General features: G+C 39.4%; 2 protein-coding genes across 2 annotated transcripts; one reads left to right on the plus strand and one right to left on the minus strand.

Annotated features, from left to right (window-relative positions):
- The first annotated feature begins 40 nt into the window (after positions 1–40).
- Positions 41–3,768, plus strand: LOC102227636 (galectin-related protein B-like). The gene is made up of 4 exons (XM_005811261.3): positions 41–173; positions 468–553; positions 1,488–1,668; positions 2,881–3,768. Exons 1-4 carry the CDS (start codon positions 48–50, stop codon positions 3,022–3,024), a joined length of 537 nt encoding a protein of 178 aa, XP_005811318.2. The 5' UTR covers positions 41–47; the 3' UTR covers positions 3,025–3,768.
- Positions 3,769–6,458: 2,690 nt separating this feature from the next.
- On the minus strand, positions 6,459–13,237 carry plek2 (pleckstrin 2). The gene is made up of 9 exons (XM_005811260.2): positions 13,125–13,237; positions 12,823–12,987; positions 11,529–11,713; positions 11,348–11,439; positions 10,286–10,473; positions 10,072–10,173; positions 8,553–8,636; positions 8,288–8,366; positions 6,459–7,116 (listed from the first exon to the last, which is right to left on the minus strand). Exons 1-9 carry the CDS (start codon positions 13,176–13,178, stop codon positions 6,989–6,991), a joined length of 1,077 nt encoding a protein of 358 aa, XP_005811317.1. The 5' UTR covers positions 13,179–13,237; the 3' UTR covers positions 6,459–6,988.
- Between the last annotated feature and the right edge of the window lie 2,359 nt (positions 13,238–15,596).

The raw sequence follows: 15,596 nt of genomic DNA on the forward strand, positions 1-15,596 counted from the left end.
CTTGTGTCTGTCTTCCAGCATCACCTCCCAAATAGGAGCCGGTCTCCATGGCAACAGGCGGGATTTGCCAGCTGGGAGGCAGAGTCAATCGGTCCTCAGTTGGTATCACCGCCCCAGCTTCCACACCGCATCACGCCCCGAGTGGAATGGATGACCAGGACAAGAAAGACAATGTATGTAACATCCTTTGTGCTTGTATTGAAAGGCACGTTTCGCCGCGTTATTATTATCATTATCCCAAAAATATCTAACTGGTTTGGACAGCCTCTGCGGCTGAGTTACTGATTGTTTCCCATCTGGATCAAAGAAGCTATTGTTCCCGCCGGTGCAGCTGATCGCAGATCAGCTGGCCGTACACTTTGTCTGCATTTAGGCCTCTTACATCTGCTTCAGCTGAGGACTCTGCGTGACGGTGCGGGCCTCATCCCGCGTCAGCCTCATCAGTACGTGTCTCTTTTGTGTTGCAGGGGCAGTACGTCGGCGAGATTAAAGGTGGAATGCGGCCTTCAATGAAACTGGTTGTCATGGGAATTATTGATAAAAAGCCCAAGAGGTTAGTGCGCACAGCTGTCGTCTTACAACTGCATAATAAAAGTCTCGTTTTACTAAACTGTCAGTAGCTTTACCGGCTGCTGCCCCCTGAACTCTTAATTGTATCCTTGTTTACAGGAAAAGCAACATTTTTAGTGCATGACTGCATGCCAACCATGCAGCTAGCCCCTGTTTTGGAAAATGTCTGCGTGATGCCATATTAGGGTTAGTCTGTGAGTGTGCGTGGGAGAAACGCATTTCCCATAAACTCTTAATCACTGTGGGCATTTTTTCCCCCCTTAATTTATTTATTTTGGTTGTTACCTCGGTTTGGATTTTATTTTTAAATAAATAAATAGTACTACTACTACTACTAATAATAATAATAAATCAGTAAAGACAAAATTTTACAGTGTGCATCCTCTCATCTTTATCAAATTCATATTCTCTGAGCTTTACGTAAATGATAAATGTTTTGATTTGATTTTTTTTTTAAAATAAATGTGATGATAAAATGTTAATGCGACATTAAAAATCTGTTTTAACATAACCTGTAAATGCTGTAGAAAAAAACAAGTGACTTTTTACCCTTCGAGATGTTCTCTATAAAAACAGCCAGTGACTCATTATTGTGACATAAATTCACATAGTTGTGAGTATTTAGTTACCATCGTCAGAATATTTCTCTCTTAACATTGGCTAAAATCAGGGGCACTCATCGAGATCATTTCTGACAATTCAGGAAAAGCTGTATTGTTACAATTCTACAAAAGGCCAGCAGGTGTCACTGCTCCGTTGGTAACTCTCAGAAAAATAACGAAAGATGGACATGGAATTTATAGTCTTGTTCTTAACCATTGAGCCGTGAATCCTGCACCACACTCATGTGCCCCTAATGTGTGTGTGGGTGTGTGTGGGCGGGCGTGTGTGTGTTTGTGTGTGTGTGGCTGACTCAGCATCGAGGTGACCGTGTCCTGCAAGCCTCAGGAGGAAGAGGCAGAGGCGGACGTGGGTCTGCAGCTGAAGGTCAGCTTCATGGATAAGGCTGTCCAACGTAACGCCCGTTTGGCTGGGAAGTGGGGTCCGTGTGAAAACACACTCTCTTTCTTCCCCTTTGCACCCGGAGAAGCCTTTAAGGTATTTTTTTTTTTTTTTTTTTAGCTCTGTACTCAGAAGTTTTTTTTTGTTGTAGATATTTTATCATTTCTCTTTTTCTTTTTTTTTTTTTTTTTTTTAGAGAAATGATCAAATCCACAGCCTTGATTTTGCACATTCAGCGTTTAAACCTGCCGTATAAGCTGCCATGACAACAAGTCACTGTCATCGCTTCCCCTTTGCTATATTTACGGAGCTTCTCAGAGGCTCCTGTAGTTTCCCCACATCTAGCCACAGAATCCCAAACTTTATTGGGTTTTTTCTGTGCCAGACAAAAACAAAATACAGTAGTTGCAAATAAATATTTTGCATTCAGCCCCTTTTAAGCGGAGACCACTAAATACTAGAAAATCTATGGTAAGACTCAGAAACTCCTGCACACAAACGTGTCAAAACAAGCTGAGCTTAAGTAATTCCACCAACAACAAGCAGGAAGAAATTTCAGCCAGCGTTCTAACTTTCTGCAAAAATATCGACTTGGCAGAGCGAAATATAAATGCATGCCGCACTTTTCAGATTTTTCTCTCTTTTTTTGTTTGTTTTGGAAAACATTTGAAAAAGTACACGCCCTTTCTCTTCCGCTTCACAAATGTAATCTATTTAAATATTAAATGAACGTGATACTATTGATTGATTGACTGGCTTGTTGCTGCAAACTGTGAGAAACTACATCAGAAGATATGACTATAAATTTAGACGATTACAATGTAATTTTATAAAATAAAAGTTTTGCAAAAAACAAGTTGTTTTTTTTACAAAAATCACTTTTGGCAAAAAATGATTTAAGTCTTTATTTTAAGAAGTCGATGACATATTATAATATTCTTGACTATAACCTTTAAATAGGTAAAAAAAAATAAAACTAATTATGCAATATTTTTAAAAGAACATTTTATACAAATTTCAGTTTAATAATATATTATTGTAATATTTTGCCACCTGCCCGAAATAAAAGCATTTTTTTTAGTGTTTAGATTACATGTCTCAAACTCGGGGCGCAGGGGCCAAATCTGGTCCGCCATATGTTTTTATGTTTGGACCGATGGTGTGCAGGTTAAAAACTTTCACTTAAAGCAGCAAATTCAGCATTTTCTTTTTATTAATTTATCTTTGACTATGTTAGCCAAATCCGTACATTTGCGAGTCGCGACTGACTCCTTCGCTGAAATAACAGCTTGTCCATTGAATTGCCAGATGGAGATCGTCTGTGAACACCAGCAGTTCCGCATCTTGGTGGACGGCCAGCCTCTGTGTGGCTTCAACCACCGGGTCTCCAAGCTCGCCTCCCTCACCGCCTTAAGAGTCTTCGGGGACCTACAGCTCACCAAGGTTGCCTAGCGCCGGCCTCTGGCTGACAGGAAGCTGAACTGAGGGTTCCCCCACGCCGCCGGGGGGACGGTACACACACCGCCATTAGATTAGAACTCCTTTTTTTCCAGTCGCCATCATCGGGATGCTTCGCCGTTTTAGTTCGCCGACAAAGTTGCACCAGCCTCGTAATCCTATGTTGAGACAAAGTGCCTTCGCTAAGATTACCTGACTGGAGACTTGAAGATGCCGACTGAACGTAGCCACAGTCGTCTTGTGTCTTAAATCGAATGAGGAATGTGCTTTTGAGTTGTTGTGAATTGGAACGCGATCCAAGGTCTACTCTTAGGGCGAGAAATGTTCGCGCCTTTGAAGCCACAGAAAAAGCGAGTTAAGAACTCTGGATTAGTTTTTATCCCTTCAGAAACGAAGGTTTCAGAAACCTGTCATAGACGTTTCTGGAAAAAACCTTTGAAAGCTTTTCATTTCCTAGAGGTTTTTTTTGTTGTTTTTTTAAGTTGAAGACATAGTGAAGATTGTTAGTGCGTGCCCTGAAAGACACAGCACTGTATTTGGATTTGTCTCAGTTTACATTGGATTCATTTTGTCCCACACAGTTGCATTCAAAATGGCGGCACGTTTTGAAACATCAGCTGAGCTTAAATTTGCTTTCAAATCCATACAACTGTGGAAGAACTGTAGTTTTTCTAGAATCAGACATTTTTTAAGCAATGATTTATATCACTGAATTTTTACTCTGTGCAATTATATATATATATATATTTTTTTTTTTTTATTTTTTATTTTTTATTTATTTATTTATTTTTTTAAATTTATTTTTATTTATTTTTATTTTTTTACTTTTAATTTGCCAGCAAAAATTTCACCTGCAGAAATTTGCTGGCTTAATTTTTAAGAGAGGCTCCTGCTGTCCCTTCATCAATTTAATTTTCGCCTCAGTCTGGTGCCGATTGCTCCGGCTGTGGTCACCAGAGGGTCACCACATTTTTTACAGGTAGAATTTTAGCTGGTAAATTTTTAATTAAAAAAACAAAATTCATACACATAATTGCTCTGGGTACAATGTCATTGTTATAAATTCAACATCTTAAAATAGTCTTATTCTAATGAGACTATCTCTTCCACATACGTGTATCAGGAATGCTGTGCTTTCGATTCCAAAACCAAAATGGGTCAAATTTGCTATGAATCTAAAATCTCTAAAAAAAAAAGAAAAGAAAAGAAAGAAAAATAGAAAATCTTGACAGTACAAAATTGTGAAGCGTGACCAACACGGACTGACCAGTTTTGTTCACTTCCTCTGCTGCCATTGAAGAACTACAACCCCACACAGGCACGCTGCAAATGGAGAAATTCAATTGGAGAAATCAAGCTCAATGGGCGAAATCCCCGACAAAGCTGGGAGGGAGATGAGAATCCAGTGTAGAAATGACCAGGCTAGCATACCGTTGAACCACAGCTTCTGAGAACTGGTGCAAATCTGCGTTGCACTGAGTGGGAAATGTTTTGTTTTGCCTCACAAACAACATGTTTAATGTCAATCCATAATGTTATTCTTGATTTTCTGTTATTCAAGATGCTGCTCGCTAACTAGCTTGTTTTCTTTAATTGCCTTGTTGTGAAACTTTTTTCCTCCTCCCAACTTTTTCATCAAAGTGCACTGTTACTTTGAATAAGGTCTTAAATGACCCATTTTATTCTGATTGTCATAGATGAACGGACTGTAACCACTCGGTCCTTAAATAAGAGCAAAAAGTTGTTTTTTAACAGAATGAACTGAGCTCCATGCTTCTGTTGTTTTCCACTAACACAGAATTAGCAACATGAATGTTTTCACTGTTTATGCTTTTCTGACATTTCTTTTGTTTTTCATCTAGAGGGAAATTTCCCACCATTCACCTCGATTGATCTAGTTAGTGACGTTGGACTGCTGCTGTCTTGAGCACAACTGAATACTGAGACTCGCACGCAAATCAGCTTCGACATTGAAAAAGCGTTCAGGAATTGTTCAAAGGTTTTTTTGTTGTTGTTGTTCTTTTGGCACCTTTCACTGGAATGTTTTATATTTTCAGTCACCGTAATAAAAATCAAATCTGTTTATTTGTTTGTTCCGCTGTACTTTGCACGTAGGTATGTCGTTTGGATTTGACATCAAATCCGAGATATGACTCGGGTGTTGCGCCACTTTTGATCTAGAGCTGCTGCGTTTGAGTCACTCAGACAAAAGCCGGACTCAGCTTGCCGAGTGGGCGTGTCTGTCCGTGACACCTGGAAGCGCCTCAGGACGCAAGTTTAGCGATAACAACACATACTTGCTGAAACTTTTCTTGTCCCTGCTTGTACATTTTTTGCTGACGGAGAAATATTTTGTCCGGGGAAAACAACCTCGAGAAGAGGAAGACTCGAGGAACTTCCCCCAAGTTCAACTACAAGACTTTTTTTTTTTCTTTTTTTTTTTTTTTTTTAAAAAAAAAGGTGTTCCGGCAGGAAGCGGAGCCGTCGAGGTTAAGGCGTCGATTTATGCGATTAATGTAAAAAGTCTCAGCATGTTAAAATGATGTAACGCGGATTAATGGCTTTACCTATTTTGACCCGAACGCCTCTCGTCCGCGGAGGGTTACTCGGCTCAAAGCGGCGCTACACAGGCTTTGCACTGCGGTCAACAATGCAATGTTGGAAATGTGAGCAAAAAGAGTAGCGAGGAAAGTCAAAGTGCTGTCCTCGATGTCGAGTTTCGTTTTAAAAAAAATCCACCCCGATGAACGTTTGGATAAAACCAAGGTAGTATATACATATTACAACAATGAATTATCCTTCCACCAAAGCACAGCCAGCTTATATTTAACATTTCTGAATGAACGTTTGAAACGTATGAAAACCTTAAAAAAACAAACAAACAAAAAAACCTGAGAATCTTTAGGCTATTTTGGTTTGAAGCAAAAACAAACAAACACTTTCTTAAATATTGTTTTGAAAATGCGCATATTTACATTTCAGTCTTCCAAAGTTAATCGATTAATCTGATTGAATCTTGAATCAATCAGATTAATCTGCCAATCTTTTAATCGACTGGCAGCACTACATAAAACACAAAGGAATTGAATGTCTGTTTAATGATCATACAAGAAAATACATGGCAAAAAAAAAAAAACAATATAAAATCTTGTCTCCTAGTTCAAGTGGCCGAGAAAATGTTTAAACTCGAGTTTAATTCTGTATTTAAGCTAACAGATAAAAAAAAAAAAATAAGAATAACTATAAGAGGCCTACAAGAGTTTTGTTCAATGAATTGCAAGGAGAAATGTTAGACAGAGATATTAATTCTTCTTTAAACCGTAATGAGATTATGAAAGGGATTCAAATATGACAGATTTTTTTTTAATCAGTTTTGTTTTTTAGCACGTACAGATTCTTTTTCTTTGTGTTATGTTTTGAAGTAGACTCTCCAAATCTAAATTTTGTAAAATAAAACATTTTTTAGAATTAGCTATTTATGTCTGGTTTCCTGTTTACGCTCCCTTTTTCAACACCAACTAAAATTTGCTTCCGATCAAATTGTCGGCAGTGCTTAAAGACGACAGAACACACTGCTAACTGAATAAATAACATTATTTCTTTATTTTTTAAATGTCAAAAGAATAAAATAGCAGACAATGAAATTTACAAACTTGTTCAGTTGCTAAAAAAAAAATATGTAAGAAGCATTGTCCAAATGCTAACATTGAAACTGAATTACAAACGGTTAAACTTAAACACAATCAGGCAAAACACATTCAAAAATTTCTACCACTGAAGGGCTTCTGAAAAACTAAAAATATTCACACAAGAACATGAGATTTAACGTGTTGAACACAAATGAACAGAAAGGTGACTACCTATAAAGTGTCCATTAGCCTTATAGTGAAAGTGCATTCTCAGAAAAATAAAAAGGTTTGTCCCTGCAGATTCGTTAAATATCCTGGACACAGCAGTTCTACGTGTGCTCTCTGATCGCGTCTATCCAGTCCATCTTCTCCTGGTGAGTCGGAGCCTGGATGAAGTAGTGAATGTCCGACTTTGTGATGATTTTAAACAGGTTGCCTTGAATGTTGCCCTTCACTCCTGTTGTAACGGGAGAAGGTAAATATGTCAGTGAAGCATCAGCGTACTTACAAATGAGATCGAATCTGAAATAAAACACACACTGACACGAAATAGCAAGCGCACACGTCTCGAGCCATCGCTTGAGGACCAAAGACAAAAACTCCGGAAACATTAGCCTTCCTCCCGTTGAGGAGTTAGCGAATGCTACCGCTAGCCCTGTTTGACATTTAATGAACAAGCATTTGACAAACGAACGGACATGAAGTTAATGTAAAGAAACGAAGGTTTGTATATTTAAGTTTTCAAATTCTGTTTTCGTCAACGCTAATAAAAATAAGACTTTTCAGGGCGTGCCGTGGTGGTGTAGCGGTTAGCGCGACCCATATTTGGAGGCCTTGAGTCCTCGACGCGGCCGTCGCGGGTTCGACTCCCGGACCCGACGATATTTGCCGCATGTCTTCCCCCCTCTCCTTCCTGTTTCCTGTCAGCTACTGTGATATAAGGGACACTAGAGCCCACAAAAGACCCCCTGGAGGGGTACAAAAAAAAAAAAAAGACTTCAAAGATAAGCTACATAGTGAGACACATCAAGACGGTTCTGGAAGTTTCTATGTTCTTACTCTGCGTATCGCCGCCACCTTCCTGAAATATTGGTCTAATTTATTTTTTGGCAAAATTGTTTTATTTATTTATTACTTTATCTAAATGATCTTTTGCCCAAAAAAAAAGGTGGTCTTTTTTTCTTTTTTTTGTTGTTGCCAAAATCACTTTTGGAAAAAAAAAGAAACTATATATATATTGGATTTGAAGAGTCTTGTATTCAAATGAGGTACAGCAACATTTCACTTCCCTTTTGGGATCAACAAAGTATTTTGGAATTTGAATTTGAATTAAATCTACACAATATTGGACCCAGAACTCAGCTAGCACAAAAAAAACCCCACAAATTGGGTTGTTTTGTAGTTGGGGAACTTCACTTCCTATTTTGACTGACCAATGGCGGCTCAAGCAGTCGCCTGAGAGTACCGACACGCAGGGCCGTACATAGCCAGCCAATTGGGTGCCATAAGCACCAACAAACGCTGTGGTAACACAGGGTGAAAATCAAATCATTTGGACAAAAACGTAGGTAAAGCTTCTAAAGTTGTTTATTTTTCCTCCTTAGTCACTGAAGTCTGAGTTAACCCACCTGAAGGAACTCCATTATCATCCAGAGAGGATATCAAACAGCCGCGCAGGGAGAAGCCGCCAACAGGGCTGATGTCATCCTGATAAGTGACACAAGAACGGAAGAGATTAAGTCAGACATGAGGAGGCGAGGATGACGATGATGAGTTTGCTATGAGTAACACCACCTTCAGACTCCCAGCTCGTAAAAGTGGTAGCAAAAACAAAAGGGGATTCACTCTGTTTGTGTTCAGGTTGATGCGTTTAGCAGCACTGTGAGCGCTCACCTTGGTGGGGTCATAATAATGGAGGAAGTCGGGCTCCGAACGCAGCACAAACAGTCGCACCTTCCAGTTTTTCCTTCTGTGCCCCTGCAGTTAAAGATTAGCCAGAAGTTCAAACATGACCTGCTGAAGACCCGTCAGGGTCAAAGGGCATCGTGTCGCACCTTCAAGATGAACTGAATGTCTTATTAGCCTTTAATATGGGGGGAGGCTTCACAACAGGAAGCAAGCAAGTTGTTACCTTCAGATAAAACTCAACAGTTACTGTCACTGTTTTACCTATAAGAAATAATATTTTAATCGTGCTAACATTATAGACTCTTGGCTGAGCTTCAGTGGCGTTTACACCGCAAATATGAGGCAAATGAATCACATTCATGGGGAATGTGTTCCAAACAGCCAAAAATGCTGGGCCAGAATTGGATTAAACCCAACAGTTTAAAAAGACAGCGGGATTTCCTCATTTTCAGCCACGCTGAATAAATTAGCATATGCATTCCCACGAAGATCGTCTGTCAGATTAAAAGTACATTTTGAAAACGACGACCTTTGAGCAGGTGTTAAACATGCTCTTGGTTAAGTGCACATTTATGATTTTTTTTATTTTTTATTATTGGTCTGATGTAATATTTTAATCGTACATGTCGTGTTTTCATTAGCTGTAAGAGGGAAAACATTAATTACCAGAAATAAAGCCTTGAAAGTATCAGCCTGTGTGTAATTATTGTACATAATAAGCCCAGAAGCCCATTAAAATGCTGTCTACATCGTTTTAAACTGTGTGATTGTGAGTTTGAGTGGGAATAAAAGTAGCAATAGGTATTTTGTTCCATATAACACAGTAGGAGTGTAACAGCTAAAACCTTCTATGGATGCAAACTCGACTAAAAACCCACCTGTTTAGGATTGTATTTGAAACGTAATCAATTACAAATTTAATGATGGAACCTGACTTAATGTCGTGTTTTGATTGTTGATTCTATGTTGCTTTGTGTTTCTGTGTTTGATATGATGTAAAGCACTTTGAAATGTCTTGCTGCTGAAATGTGCTATACAAATAAAATTTGATTCGATTTTGATTTGATTTGATAATATGTTTCGCTTACTTCATTGACTTACTGAAATAAATAAACAATTCAATAATATTCAAAAGAATAGAATGGTTCTGTGTATGCTCAGTGAGCATGCTAACTACTATTAGCCAAAACAGCATACATTACAAACCTTCATTTTGTTCTTTCAAACCAGTTTGGCAACATTTAAACTAATGTAGACTGTATTATATTGTGTTTGTGAAATGGTATTAAAGGTACAAGTTGTCAAAAAAGCAGTAAACCGTGTTTGCATAAAGGCAGCCATATTGAATTTTGATCTGTTGACTAAGCTCCGCCTTTCTCATTCAAATTCCAATTTCAGAGCAATAATTCTCTTCAATGTTCCGACGTGAAACTTGGAGGTTGGAGTGACTCAGTGAAAACTGTGTTCACATTCCAAAATTTACTGGAGTCTCAAGAAAGTTCACCTGTTTCAGCAGATATCCTCTTTTGACGACTTTGCCACTCAGCTCCAGTGCAGACCGCGACCTCTCTGACTTCACGCTGCCTCTCTTTTTGAAGCTGTCAGGCTGTGTGGGGAAAAGCATTGCAAATAAAGCCGACCTTTTAAATGGACTCCGTCATCCGAGCTGATTTAACGTGAAAGTTGGTGCCCGCCAGGAGGAGCTCTAGGTGACGTACAAAGCTGTAGAGGGCAGTGGAGTCGTCCATGAACTGCTCACTGAGGCTGGCGGTGCGAAGGGCCTCCACGCTCCTCAGGCCGACGGTCCGCAGGAAGCCCTCCTCGAGCAGAGCGGAGGCCAAGGTCACGGCCTCCCCACGGGTCAGACTGAGCTGCATGAACACCAGCCAGTCCACCACCGCTGAACCTGAAGGGGACATTGGGAAAATATTCTTCCAGACACCTAACGTTTGTGTGTTTTTGTGGCTGTTCAAGTCCTTTGTTGCTGCTTACCCCGTAAAAGAACCGTTAAGAATTTGACTTTTTAGCCCGAACACAAGGAAGAAGGATAAACAAGGAATTAAGGAAATGTAATAAACTGAGAGAGGAAACTAAAAATATCGAACAAGAACAACCAAGCTAGAGCTGCAAGCAGTTATCGATGGGGTCCAAGCCCAACCTAGCAACTCCGTCTGCTGCCCACATCCCACCACGCCGGCTTCACCGGGTCCATTCACATGTTGAAGGAGCTGCCATTACAGAGAGTTAGTCCAGGTGCAGTACAGCATAGGAAGGTCCGCCCCTGGTCCTGTCTCGTGTTTGTAGACTTTTAGCATTTTGCCTGCTAACTAGTTAGCACAAGCCAGCTCAAATTTTTTGAAAAACCAAAACTGACAATGTTCTCAAGGCAAGGTTTTGGTATAACTGGAATAATATAAACATATGTTCACATTCCTAGATTCCATGTTGTTATTTTCCTGAAAAGTAGTATTCCGCCTGCCTTACGTTACCCGTTCTGTTCACTCCAAATAGTAGCCAAAAAAATAAAAATAAAATAAAACCCTTTTTTTGGAGTTTACTTTTTCTCTATTGTTCATCGCTTAGTGCACCCAGTCTACCCCTGTGCTAATCTGTCCATAAATGTAACTTAAAAATGCTGAGATTGGAGGCTAAAGTCAGAGTGCCTGAACAGAACCGAGCCCTTAAAACACAACAACGTAGCTAAGAGGCTGTTCTGCCTCCCAGTCTGTGATCTCAGACCAGATTACAGCTTCAAATATCATAAATAAACAATGATTCACCTGAAAAGCAGTTGCTGTAAGTGCTTCCCTGCTCCACATGGTTGCTCAACTTGATCCCACTGTGGACATCATACATGGAGTCCAACACCTTGCTGTAGAAGAGAGTGAAGTAACAGGGCTTCAGTAAGACGTAAGACAGAGAAAACAAACGCGTGGGAGCGACTGTATCAGTCGGGTTTACCTCAGGTTGATGTTTTGCAAGCGGGATTCGGCAGAATCTTTCTGGCTCATCAGCTTCCCGCCGTCAGTGGCCTGCAGCTTGTTGACCGCGGCGGCGATGTCAGCAGCCCACTCATCCCTCTCCTCTCTGGAGCAAGCTTCCAAAAAGTGATCCACTCCATGCTTGGTCTGGAGTTTGAATGCAAGCTAGTGATGCAAGGAAAAACAACAACAACGAAGAAGAAGAAAAAAAGAACACAGAAAGAGCAAATAGTGAGCTGTTCTTTGATGCTTGGCAGACAAAGAAGGTCGGGTTTGGACAAAACAACCTTGCTGTGGCAATAAATGTTCTTATTATTGCAGGTGTGGAAGTGCAGCAGGTGGCGCTGCAAATAAAAATAAAAACTCAAATAAAAATGCTGCGTCTTTTTCTTATTTTATTTTTTTTTTTAATCCGAATGCTGAGTTCATGCTGTTGGGACAGAAGGCCAGGAGATGAGTAGTTAGCTAACTGGTCCCAGTTGACCCAGTTCTTTGGTTACAGAAGAGAACAGAAGGAGCTCGACTGTTTTCCAAAACAATTTGAAATAGTCTAGGATGAATTAAGATGATGAAATGATTCTACATAATAATTTTAACGACCCCAAACCTGCTAATGTTTTTACGAATGAGTTTGTACACTTGCGATACCTGCTAATTCGCTAGCACAAGCGAGTGCTGCAGTTCTTCAGCATTGCAGTCTGGCTGTAATTAGACAGAAATAGCATGAAATTCTAATTCTACGATAACCTTGACTTCTAATTATCATGGCATTGAGTCATTATTGGAAAAAATAAAAATATCTTACATATAGTATTCTACATGTACTTCTGTAGAAAATGGAATATTCCCTCAGATTAGGCTATTTTTTATTTTTTTTAGATTGCAGCAACCTTTCAGCAAAGTATTAAAGTTACTTTTCATGAAGTTCACATTTTTGGTATTTAAAATATTTTATTGATATGACCTAATATTCTACTCTTAAATGTTTTAATTACCTGAAGGTGGAAAATCGTCATAATCAACAGAAATAAAGGTTGTGCGAACTTAATGTTTTTCCACTTAAACATTCATTATGTTTTCAGAATGGCAAATATTAGCCACCCATTCCACAGAAAGAAGACAATGTAGAACAGTATGTGCATGTGTGAAACCACGTTGTTTTTTAAAAAAATGTTACTTCCATCCAAATTTAAGTTGATGCTATTTGGCATTGTTGTGTAAACGTATCAAAACTATCGCAAATGTAAGAGTGTTCATGTTCCTGAACAACTCACCGGCCGATTTTCGTACTCCAGGAACGGACATGTTATGAGACAATCCTTCAGCAGGATTTTCCCTCTCTGACACGAATCCCGTTTCCCTCCTTCGTATTTGTAGTACAGCAACTTATCAGGCGTCAGCACGAACCAGCGGGCCTTCCAGTTGTGAACTATGTGGCCCTGAATATACATGATAAAAACTTTTTTAACTGATGTATTTTTTGGAGAAAAAAATGTTTTAATAAAATCTGATTCTGTTAAATTTACACTCCTGATCCGTTTTGATAATAATAATAATAATAATGAAATGTTCTTACCCTCTTCACCAGGAAGCCCTCTCTTATCACAGGTACTTCGTTGTCTGTGTCCATGTTCTTCAGTGTGTAGTTAAAAAAAAAAGTCTTACTGGCCTCTTTTTGCCTGCTCGGGTTTTTATGCTGAGGATGAATGCGTCACACACACACCCACACACGCACCTCACACCCCTTACACACCTCTCCTCTTTAACCCGAACCCACGCAGTGAAACAGGAAGCAATTGCTGCTCGTTGACGCACGATGGCGCTCTCTCTCCTTCCCAGACGCCAGGGCCCGAAGAGGACCAGCTGGCCCCGCTCGCTCTGCAGCCACGCCACTCTCAATCACGTTTGGTATGCGGGGATTTCAGGATCCTGGAAATGAAACGGGGACATGTTCCTCAGTCCTCCCCCGCATTAGCTGGATCCAGGTGGGACAGCGCGGATTCTGTGCACAGTTAATCAGACACGCAAAGGAAAAATAATCATGTTTTCTTTCTCCTTCCAAACATAGTTATTTTTCTAATTGGTTGCCTTAAAAGCATGAACAGGCCAGAAGGAGAAGAAGGCCGGGGGAAATGTTTATGTGAGCCCAACATTTACTCTTAAAACCCTTTTGGAAATATTTAATACGTTAAATTCAGGATTCAAATGGAACCAAAAACAGAAACAATAACACTCGAGTCATGAGATTGGATGCAGAGCTTCCTTTTGCGACTCTTCCAAAAAATATTGCCTACTTATTTGATTTGAGTGAATGAATAAATAAATTACATCTTTATTTCAGGAAAGATGATAAAAAATGATTCTACAAAATAATTTTAATGACCCCCCCAGCCCGGGTAATAAGTTTAGTTCACATTAGAACGAGTTTGTACAAAGAGACGCCGTTAGCATTTTACCCGCTAATTAGCTAGCACAAGCTAGTGCTGCCCTTCTTCAGCATTGTAGACTGGCTATATTTAGACAGAAATAGCATGAAATTCTAATTCTACGATAAGCCTCACTTCTAATTATCATGGCATTAAGTCATTATTGGACAAATAAAAATGTCAAATTTATTCCACAGATTCTTCTGTAGAAAATGGAGTGTACGAGGCTAATTTCTTAGATTGTAGCAACCTTTCAGCAAGGTAATAAACATGCTTTTCATTAAGTCTGGTTTCAATTGTTTGAAGCACAATTAATGTTGATGGAGTGGAGGAAAAAAAAGCATGGAATGAAAATACAGTAATGCGAAAAAGAACCATATCAGACGAGCATGGTGGATAAAATACTGTCTGAGAAAACTACAACAGAATTAAAGTGAATCACATTCATGCATAAAAAGAAGTGAGAGAAGAAAAAAAATGTTACTCTATAAACTGTGTACAGATATTTGTACCTGTACTATCTCACCAAAACCACAGTTGTTCAGTTTATATCCAGGATTATATGTTTAATGTCATCCTACATGAACGGTCACGTCTTGGTTGTGTCATTTTCAGTCAATTCTCAGGTCATTGTCTTACAAGCTAACTCTGACTTGTCTGCTGTGTTCCTTCGTCCTCAACATGACCTTTGCTCACTAATGTTCTCTACCAAACAAGACCTTAAAACAGCTGCTGCCTGCATACCAAGATAATTGCATAATTAGCCTGTATAGACTGGTTTGATGACTTCTAAAATAAGTTGTTTACATTAGATTTTATTTGGGGGCGTTAGAGAAAAGGTGGGAGGAGTCCAAATGTGTGGTGTATTTTAGGAATATTATTTGTAAACATCTTTTAAAAGATTTTTTTCCCCCTCTCCTTACATGCTACAGCTACCCACTTTCTGTACGTCTATGGCATACAAGCATCAGAAAATTCAGGAATGTTTTAACTGTGATGTGGGAAAAACCTGTCCAAAGGCTATGAATATTTTTGGTAAGGGACTCTAAAGGCGCCAAAAAGAAATTCCTTAATGATTAAAGCAACGACTATCTGTTCTCATTCCGTTTTGTTGCAAAAGTGCCGACACAATCCTTGAATTCTGTCCCAGCTTTTCTTGAAACGTGCCGCAAGCAACACTGACACACACAGAGAGAGAAAAACCGTGCAGTATGTGCAAGAATCACTACACCAGTTAAAGAAATGCTGCAATGAATGATATAAAACACTCCTACATACGTGGTAATATGAGTTATTGTGCGGTTAACTCATAACCACACAATAAACGCTGTGTATGCAATAATTAGGCAACTTCTTTTACAGAGGATTCATTATGTCAGTCAAACTTCACACCTGGACATTTAAAGTAAAAACGACATTTTGGGATTTTGAGAGGAATATCTACGTGTGCATAATTATTGTGAAAAATTTGTGTGAATACAGTTGTGTGTGTGTAAGGAGTAGAGGAGGGGGCTTAGCACAGAGCCCTGTGGGACGCCGGTGCTGAAACAATGATGGAGGAGAACTGAGAGATGATCCTGACAGACAGATGGATCTATCAGAAGGTTCTCTAGGAGTCTGCA

Source organism: Xiphophorus maculatus, chromosome 19 (genome assembly GCF_002775205.1).
Source record: "Xiphophorus maculatus strain JP 163 A chromosome 19, X_maculatus-5.0-male, whole genome shotgun sequence".
NCBI classification, from domain to species: Eukaryota; Metazoa; Chordata; class Actinopteri; order Cyprinodontiformes; family Poeciliidae; genus Xiphophorus; species Xiphophorus maculatus.